This window comes from Colias eurytheme, chromosome 19, assembly GCF_061535395.1.
Source record: "Colias eurytheme isolate Ceu_HAF_F1 chromosome 19, ilColEury1 Martin Lab GWU primary, whole genome shotgun sequence".
Classification (NCBI taxonomy): domain Eukaryota; kingdom Metazoa; phylum Arthropoda; class Insecta; order Lepidoptera; family Pieridae; genus Colias; species Colias eurytheme.
The window spans coordinates 7,759,897-7,769,794 of NC_142998.1; the positions used below are offsets into that span (position 1 = coordinate 7,759,897).

Below are 9,898 nucleotides of genomic sequence, written 5' to 3' on the forward strand. Positions count from 1 at the left end.
TCACAAATTGCCCGCTTACCTTCCCTTCTAATAATGGCAATAAAAACTATCCTATCTCCATTTGCAGGATTATTTTCCTCGTCTCGTTCATTTACATACCTCCACACTTCTATGTACTAAACTGTTGCATATGCATGACCTTATGCAAACTTCTGGTGCCATTTATTGGGTGAAAATGTTTCAAACGTATCCAACTGCCTTTGTGACTGTTGTCTGTTGATGAATAAAGGATTCCGTAGATTTTAAAGCCGTGCCCGAATTTACATTTGAATGTGTAACTGAAATTTTAATCTATTACCCGACTGTCAAAGCTAGTGTTTGAAAAATGGATTTGCAAACAAAAGTTGTAACGAATTTTTTGTCGAATTCAAATATTTTTGATATTGTTTGGATATTATATTTGGTGTGTTTTAACTGCGTTTTATAAATATATATAAAACAACGATCATTTTAACGTGCGTCAAAATAATATTCGAGCGACTAGATAATTTATCGTTAGAACATTTATCAGCCAAAAACTTCTTTCGGCTTAATCAAGTAAAGAACATTGGATAAGTACAAAAGCTACTTCCCGCAAGTCTCCTGTGTAAAGCGCAATCTAGAAGAGATGTAGAGTATACGTGAGTCGTTAAATTAAAACGCTCTTAGCACAGCTTTTAAAACAAAATTTACTACCTTTGTTTAAATAAAACTTGTCATAATGCGATTTCAGTCATAAATAAACATTAAAATCATAAATATATGCAAACAATACGAGAATAAATAATTAAAATTAAAGTCATTTATGATAGAGATGTTGCTGTTCATGCTAAATTTATTGGAAAAATGTTTATCGAATTAACTTAAAATTTAAAAATTAAATCATTTTGTATAACCTAGGTAGTAATCATTTAAAATTCTGTCCTTCAACTGAACTATGTTCTTATTTTTGTCTATGGCCTTCCCGATAGTAACTGAACCTTTCGTTGTTATAAGGAAATGTTCAACGACTTGTACTGTTATCACATACCCTTACATCAAATAGATAAACAAATAAGAAATACAGATGTTACCGTAATCTGCAAGTCCTGACAGAGTGCATGCGGCATACAGCCGTATCCCACTATTTATCTCGCCGCTACCCTGACCACGCGCGTTTATTTTACATTACAGCCACAGTAAAGCTTTCGGATTATTTATACAAGATTGGCTATTTTTGGGAATTTTTCACCGCTATTTTCCATGCGCAAATATCCCTTTGGCGTTCTGTTAGCGAATTGGGAATTCATGACTAAATAAATATATTTAACCGCTCATGTGCTTTCCAAACATTAGTTTACGACAAAATAACCTTTAGTACCTGTCTTAAATTATTAAACTTATATTTTTATCGTCAGTGGCTTGGTACTTAAATTTCCTTCATACAAGTTTATTTCTTCTATTTTTAAGACATGAAATATATGTACCTACCTAAATAATACATTTTTTCAAGTGTAATAAAATAAAATAATAATAACAAATTATACTGAACCTTATCCTGTAACAGCAAATTCAATCAAGATACAAAGTGTCAGTAAGAAGCATTTATAGCTTCATTTATTGGCGTCGTAATATTTTATCACATTACAGTATCACTCAGTGTATAGCTTGAACGTATCCTTGTGGTATTGAGATCTTGTAATTATTTTAATACAAAATATAAACATGTCACAAAGTTACATTTATTATACATCATTAATTTTCTACTTGAAGAAAAACACGATGTAAGATCAATCAGGGATATATTTTCCCCTATGCTTAATTACTTAACAACAAGTAACTTAGATTCCGATTTCCGAGTTACTTTTGTTGTATTTGATAAAAATCAATGCGCACACATACATTTACATAATTTAAATAACAACAAAAGCTTATAATGTAAATAGGCCAATTTCAACATTTATTTTTATATGTCAGTAAACTATATGTAGTGAGTGTGGTGAATTAAGTAACATTATTAATTAATGAATTAAGTAACAGGTACATTCTAGGGCAGCGCGCTCCATCTTAGGCCACATCTCAACTTACCATCAGGCGAGATCGTGGCCAAGCGCTCCCCTATTGTACTGTAAAATAAATAAATAAATAAATAATTAAGTATATGAATAAGAGAATAATATGGTTTAAAGTTTATTTTACTGGGTAAAACGCAAATATAAGTGGTAAATTTCATGCTTTTAAAAGCAATCAACTTTTATCAAATAAATCTAAGTCAGTTTTCGAAATATTAATATATAAATAATTAGACTGCATACAAGAATTTAAAATATTATTGCATTCTAGTTTAATAGAAGTTCATAAGTACTTAAAATTTAATTCAAACGCTCATATGTGCGCATACATTACCTACGAATCCCATACAATTGAGCTAGGTTAATCAATGGACTTATATTTCAATTGTCGCTCTGAAATGAAGCATTGTAGTGAACAAAAGCTAATTCAAATTAAAATGGGCTTTTAATACTAATAATATATTAAGTTATGATAAAAAAATTTAAAATGAAAATCCGTTTAGTTTATCTTTATGGTTACTACCATAAAGACAAAAGCCATAAATACCTTAATAAATTAAGAAATTCAATTCGAAAATGATTTCGTATTATTATTTATAGCCTAAGATAAAGTGAAATTTATAACTGACAATATCGATTTATAAAGGAAATTGGAAGCGAAATTCGATTAGCGTGACTAATTGAAACCTCTATTGTCTCCAATGAAATCAATAACTATAAATTATTCAAACGCAATAAAAGGAATTTGACCGTCTGAATTTCAGGTAATATAATCTGTAATCACCGATTGAATGATTATATCATTCGTATAAAAACATTAAGTTATTTGGTGTCATAAATTGTCCGAAATATGACTAATCAATTTAAGTATTTGGGTTGACTCCTGGTACAAAGGTAGAAGGAGAGTCATACCTGTGTTTTATGATAGAATATAAAGTCAACGTTACGAAATATATTTGCGGTACTCACAGACGTTACATAAACACTTAATTTCGTCTGCTCACTATTAAGAATAAATTATTATAATTTATTTTGCCTCGTAAAGGCTATTTGTCTTCTATCTCGTTTTTTAACTAAGTAAGTTTACATTTGAAAACTTTTTTCATCAGACTAAATAAAAATATAGCGAAACATACCTAAGTCCTGAAATATGCACAGGTACCTAGATTGTTTTTTGTTTCATTGAACAGAAGTTTTTGTGTAACACTTAAATTGTATTTATATAGGTATTAATTAATAGTTCATTTACCGGAGCTGAATAACAATCAATTACTGACCTATGCATATAAATAAAATGTTAATTTGTGTTAACTAATTACAAATTTTCCTACGACGGTTCCCGATAGTACATACTTACATTTTCTATCATACAAAATTGCATCAAACCTTGGATTCATATTATTTATCTTAATATTCTACTACTTTGCCAAGAGACCGCTTTTCGTCATTTATGCATAACATAATTTTAAAGACACATGCATCTTTAAAATTATGTTGCATCTTAATATTCTTGAATTAGATTTGTTCGAATATTTGTTAGTTAGACATTTGTCTGTTTAGTTCTTAGTGACTCTTTCCAATTTTAAATTTAACTCTATAAGCAAAATCAAACGTTTCCAAACGATTCCTAAAACTACTTATTCTATGCAATTAGGGCCTATGCATATCACTGATCTAAATTAACATTACAACATCCCGATGCTTTAAATTATCTAGTCACTTAACTATAGTCGCATTATCATTAAAATGACGGAGAAAGAACAGAGAAGACAAGTGCTTTCTTTGAGTGAAACGTTGCGTGGTTTTGAGAAAAGTTTGGGGTTTAAGAACGATATAAAATGGATCAGTGCTATAGCCATTACTCTGTACCATGTAGCTGCGGTGTACTGGAGTTATCATTACGCGTTTCCCGCGAAATGGCAGACGATTATATTTGGTAAAGTTTATTTTTGTTATTAGGTAGGTACTTATACAAATTTATAAGCATGTCAGTTTAAAAATTCTGGTATGGAATACAAATTATTATACGTATAATTTTAATGTAAACATTAATAATAAAAAGTCGCTTTGTAGCATTAATAATATGAAGATCAAACTGAAAAATTTATTAGTACAGTCGAATTTCTGCCTAGTGTGCTCTACATTTAACATATTTTTCTTACAAACGCAAAATAATTTATGAACCGTTTAAAATCTAAAATTTCAGGCCATATAGGTAAAGTCTGAATTATTACTGAAGCTTTCAGGTTGTGTTTAGTCGATCAATAAAACATGAGGGCTCTGGGAAACGTCAGCCGTGTTGTTTTAGCGGGAGTCGGGACAGTTAATAAATATGCAATCTTACAATTTATGGCCTAACTCTGCGCCTTTTAATATTAATTATCCACCTTTTCTTCTTTAATTTCTTATCCCAGCGAATCAGGTGGTAAATAATTATTTTTCTGTATTTCGACGATTCAAAGCGCTTCTAAAATTAAAGCTGAATAAATACATGTTTGAGTTCTGATCTTTACCTAACTCATGCTCAGTCCAAAGCTCTGAAAGTTAATCTACCGTACTTCACATTGTCTATGACTTAGAATAAAAGCACTCATAATTTCAATTGAATAAAAAAAGGAGAGATTTAAAACTTGCTAGATTCCATATTTTAAGAATTCTACGACGTTATTCCCCTTAAAAGATTGTAAGCTTATATTTTTATTAAGGTATATTAAAATAAACTAGTGCCTAAAATTATAGTGCATAACAAATGAGTATATTCTAGGCCCGGTAAATTATATACCTAAAATGTTTATAGAAATAACAATTTTCGCCTAACGCTTCGGTAATATTGAATGTTTGTTTATTATCACAGGCGCTATTGGCGGCAATAGACCTCAACCGCTATCAGAATACCCAATATGAAGGGATTATTCATATATTCCGTACATTTTATCGCGGCTTTTAGTATTCGCTGAAACATTACCGTGCTAAGTTTCATATAAATGATGCTCTTAATCGGGTGTTTATTGAATCTAAAAAAAAGTTATTTTTAGTTTGTCGGGTTTGTTTCCAAATGGGTTGTGAATTTTAAGAAAAGCTCTTTTAATTATATAGTGCAATCTTCCCTTGTACAGCCGTATTCTTCGTTTTTCTGTTTATCTAAGAATTTAAATTTTCAACGAAACAAACGAAATATAAGAATGAGTGTCGATAATAAATAATAAATGTTTGTTGTTAAGCACCTACTTAGCAACCAATGTAATGCCCTTAATAAAGCCGTTCCGGGATCTGATTTTGATATCTTGGAGAGCAAATAATTCGAAACAAGGACTTTATCTCAGAAATAATTCGTATAAATGTCGGACAACCAGATATTTATTTATTCATTAGCCTTGCCAAATATTATGCCGTTTATTCTGAGAAACGAATTGATGTCATATCCTATGCTACTTAACAGTATAAATTTGCTATTTATGAAACTAGTCCTTCATAAATTTTATTTTTTCTTTGTTCTTATACAAAAAATATAATGTTTTTCTGTAATCTGAGACTTAGAAGTACGTAAATTGCTTCGAGACTAAAAAATAGATATGTAAACTTTTGTAAGCAGCATACCAACATATTATTACCTGTACTAGAACTGAATTAATATGAGATTTTGTTTCACAGCTGTTTTAATGTACACGATAAGCGGCTTTGGAATAACAGGAGGAGCACATCGGTTGTGGACGCACAGAGCATTTAAAGCCACCCTGCCTTTGAAATTGTTCTTTTTGGCGGCATTTGCCAGCGCTGGACAGGTATGCTATTACCTACATTAGAAACCTATATTTATTTCATTTCATCAAAGATTTTGATTGTTAAAAAACCCATATATGAAAAGATGCTTCTAAACCCAATAAATTAATTATATTACATTTTTTTATTCTCTAGACGTTACTGCTTTATAAATCTTACTTGAAGGTTTATAATACTTCTTCTTAGAACTTCAGTAGCCTAATTGGCTTGTTAAAAAATAATTAATAATTATTACCCGCCCCTGTAGTAATTTATTTTCAACATATTCAGTATACAATATGATTAAATTTTCCAATTTTATTTTAAAGAAGGTCAAATTATGCATTCAAAATTTAATGAGCGTTATGAAATTGGTCGGTGCCGGCGCAACAGCTGTGCTTACAATTTAATTAAATAAGAAATAAATCAACGTGATATTTTTGTGAGCATCTGTCCCTGTGACGTTATTACATACAAAATTCGCATCAAAGGTCTAACCGAAGCCTTTATTAAATTTGCTTTTACGCCTAAAATGTTAAACCGACCAAAATGTTTTGAGGAAACTTTATCGTAAGTAAATTTTTAATCAGCTGATTGTTTTCTTTTTAGAATTCTTTAGAGCAATGGGTTAGGGATCACAGAGTGCATCACAAATACAGTGACACGGATGCAGACCCTCACAATGCTAATCGGGGCTTATTCTTTTCTCACATTGGTTGGTTGATGCTGAAGAAAAATGACCAAGTGCTCATCCGTGGTAAACAACTTGATATGACCGATATAACTGGCGACCCGTTGCTCCGGTTTTATAATAAGTGAGTAAAATTGTTTACAAACGTAGATATGCTTTCTATAATTAATGTAAATTAAATCACTTTACAGAGCTATCTACTTACTTTAATTTTGCTAAATAATTTTATTTTATCCATTAATAATGTATAAATTATTTATTCATTAATTTTCTCAGAAACCTAAATATTACCACAGACTAATAATAATATACTACGTATACAAATATTACTTTAGTGGAAAAGTGTCTATATTCAAACGGTGGATCAACTAGATTTAACTAGTTCTAAAATACAATTAATCCTAATCGACAAATTGAGTTAGACACACGCCTAAGGAAAACTATTCAGACTTGCTCTTCAACAATCATTAAGCACTTCAAATACCACGAAGTCTGTAAATATTCAAATTCTATTAGCCTATAAAATTAATTCATGTAAATGTTTCAGATACTTCATCTATTTCAAGCTCCTGTTTTGTTATATCTTACCTACAACACTGACCATATACTTATGGGGAGAAAACTGGCGTTGTGCGGTAGCGTGGCAATGTTTCATTAGATTCCTGGGCATGTTTCATAGCGAGCTTACCGTCAATAGCTTAGCACATGCCTACGGTTACAAACCATATAACAAGTAAGTACCTTTAAATTGTAATCTATACCGATATAATAAAGCTGAATAGTTTGTTTGTTTGTTTGAACGCGTAAATCTCAGGAACTACTGGTCCGATTTGAAAAATTATCTCGGTATTAGATAGCCCATTCATCGAGGAAGGCTATAGAACAGGAGCGGAGCTACGCGGGTGAAACCGCGGAGCGCAGTTAGTCCGTGCAAAAATATATTTTTAACCTTTATATTTTAACAAATGAGCGAATAGGGTATCAAAACTCAAAAGGTTCGGTCTAAGAAACAGATCCACTACCTAATCTATTTCCAGAATTCTATCCCGATTGTTTATCTTAGTCTAGGCCCCACTGTATCTTATTCTTGGTAATCTTTTAATATCTTTTTATTTCTAGGAACATTGTACCAAGAGAGAATCGATTCGTGGCTCTTGTAACGCTGGGTGAAGGCTGGCACAACTACCATCACGTGTTCCCGTTCGACTACAAAGCAGCTGAACACTTCGATCTTTTCAATTTCGGGACATATTTTATACGCTTTTTTAATAAAATCGGGTGGGCGTATGATTTGCGTGAAGCGACACCTGAAATGATTAATAGCACAGCAAAGAGATTAGGCGACGGCACACCCGTACATTTTCCACTTGATGATTATTGATTTCATTTATTTTAAGCATAATAAGTTAGAGTTTAATTATATAATGTTAATACATTTTAGAATGTTTCCGTTGAATGATATAGAAGAAAGAATATAGATAAATCACCTGTCCATCACCTTGTACTAGGTACACTAATTGGAACAATTTGTTGTTATGTCTGATGGTTATATTGTATTCTTCTACTTGTGATACCTAAAAGATAGTTTAAATTGTAAGAATTAAAACGGAAGAAATAATATTAACTATACATTTTATTAATTATCTACACTAAAGTTAATGAATGTGATCTGCAGTTAGAATATTATGAGTTTACGATAATAAAGAAAGTATAAATCAGGGTGTAGTTTTATTTCCACGTTCTAAAAATATTCGCACAGTAGAGCATGAAATAATATTTTTGGCTCTAAAAGCATAATTTCACACGTGAGATCGTAACTCAGGTATGTAAATAACAGAAAATTATGCAGATATAAATCGCTGACGTGGCTAATTTAAAATCTAGTTACGGCTTGCATTTATATGGGCTGCGCTAGTGGAAGTGAGATAAAGCTGTATTTCGTTTGTGTAATGTGAATTTTGGAATGGTTTTTAAAAGTAGTTATAACAGCACTAGAAATAGATACAGTAAAAAGTGATATGAAAGGTAATTTTTTGTCGTGATAAATTGAACTTAGAGAAAAGCTTTTTTGGGACTGTGTCCTGTGATATCTGCAAGTAAAATAAAATTATCTTACATTGGAAAATTTATTACATAAAATACTCGTATCGCATTGTTAGTTTCCATGTTTCCATACCACTCGGAAATAGCTTGGCCGATTTTAATGAAATTTTGCATATTCCATAGAGCGGAGAATACCTAGGTTTCAAATAAAGGTTTAAGAAAGTTTAGGCAAAGGACCGTAAGGTGAAAAAATAAGTAACTATGTAATCAAAATGTATGCAGAGCCTAATGTATGAACGAAAAAAGAGGCTAAATATTTCAGTGACATTTTAATCTGACACTATTTATGTTGACGTTTATCAAAATATGTTTTGAGAGTTTTACGTACAATTTTATTTTTTGTTTTTTCTTTATTGTTATACACAATTTTTTTTTTAATAAAATCAGAAAATAGTATTTGCAAGTCAAATGCCACTAGATTACACAAATCCATATGTACTTAAATTTTTAATCGAGAACTTCAATAAAGAAAATGAACGCCGAATTGCGTGGTTTAACAAAAATAAAGAGAGGATCCTCAACGCGGCTGTTTTCACTGACAAATGTAAGAATCATCGAACAGAAGATGTTTCAAGAGCTGGTCTTGAACCGTGCATGTCTTCTTTGGCCCTTCATAACATAAACAGCATGAGCAATCGTCGACGAAAACCTATCAGAGACGGTATCATAAACACATCCCTAAAGTATAACCCTAGAGCTAAAACTAAGATGAGCGAAAGGGTACACTTCATGGCTGAAACAGAAATACCGAACTCGTTTATGAAACCAATTGAGAACGACGTGACTAAAATACTGTATGAAGCCCAACCAGATGGAGGTCGTCTACAATATCTTAAACAAAGAGCAAGAAAAACACCAGACGAGCGATATTATTTCTGTGAAACTAGTAATAACACATGTGGGTGGAAAGTAAAGGAAAGTCTATTGGATTATTCTCACTCAAATAGGCGTTGTTATTATTACCAAGACGATTCCTTCAGTCGTTCGGGACCACACCCTGATCCTCCTCATTACGTTGAACCACTTATGTCAGCTAATTTTAAATGTACTTTTTAGAGAAAGTGCGAAACCAGAAATTAGCTGTGCATGTTTGAAATCGATTTCTATATTGTGTAAACATAATCGCAATAAAGTAAAAATTTGACTAATGCAATAATTAACGTAATAATAATAATTAACGTAATTTCATTTTATTTAGATTGACCTAAAGTCACACCAAATCGGTCAGTTTTTAGAGCGTTCGGGATACTAGAGAAGTTGGCTTCCTAATCTTCAAATATCGATCATAAAGTACTTCAATGCCACTTTAAACTTT

The 9,898-nt window shown here is 31.4% G+C and overlaps 1 protein-coding gene across 1 annotated transcript; it reads left to right on the forward strand.

The window, feature by feature from the left end:
* The first annotated feature begins 3,776 nt into the window (after positions 1-3,776).
* Positions 3,777-7,935, forward strand: LOC149900244 (acyl-CoA Delta(11) desaturase-like). Its single transcript, XM_090112946.1, has 5 exons — positions 3,777-3,966; positions 5,682-5,812; positions 6,399-6,604; positions 7,028-7,213; positions 7,600-7,935. The coding sequence occupies exons 1-5, from the start codon at positions 3,777-3,779 to the stop codon at positions 7,859-7,861; spliced, it is 975 nt and encodes a 324-aa protein (XP_089969072.1). The 3' UTR covers positions 7,862-7,935.
* The last annotated feature ends 1,963 nt before the right edge of the window (positions 7,936-9,898 follow it).

Coding starts and splice junctions, on each gene's coding strand:
- LOC149900244 (XM_090112946.1), top strand. CDS start 3,777: ATGACGGAGAAAGAACAGAGAAGACAAGTGCTTTCTTTGAGTGAAACG. Junction 5,813..6,398: donor CATTTGCCAGCGCTGGACAG/GTATGCTATTAC, acceptor TTTTCTTTTTAG/AATTCTTTAGAGCAATGGGT. Junction 6,605..7,027: donor TTGCTCCGGTTTTATAATAA/GTGAGTAAAATT, acceptor TAAATGTTTCAG/ATACTTCATCTATTTCAAGC.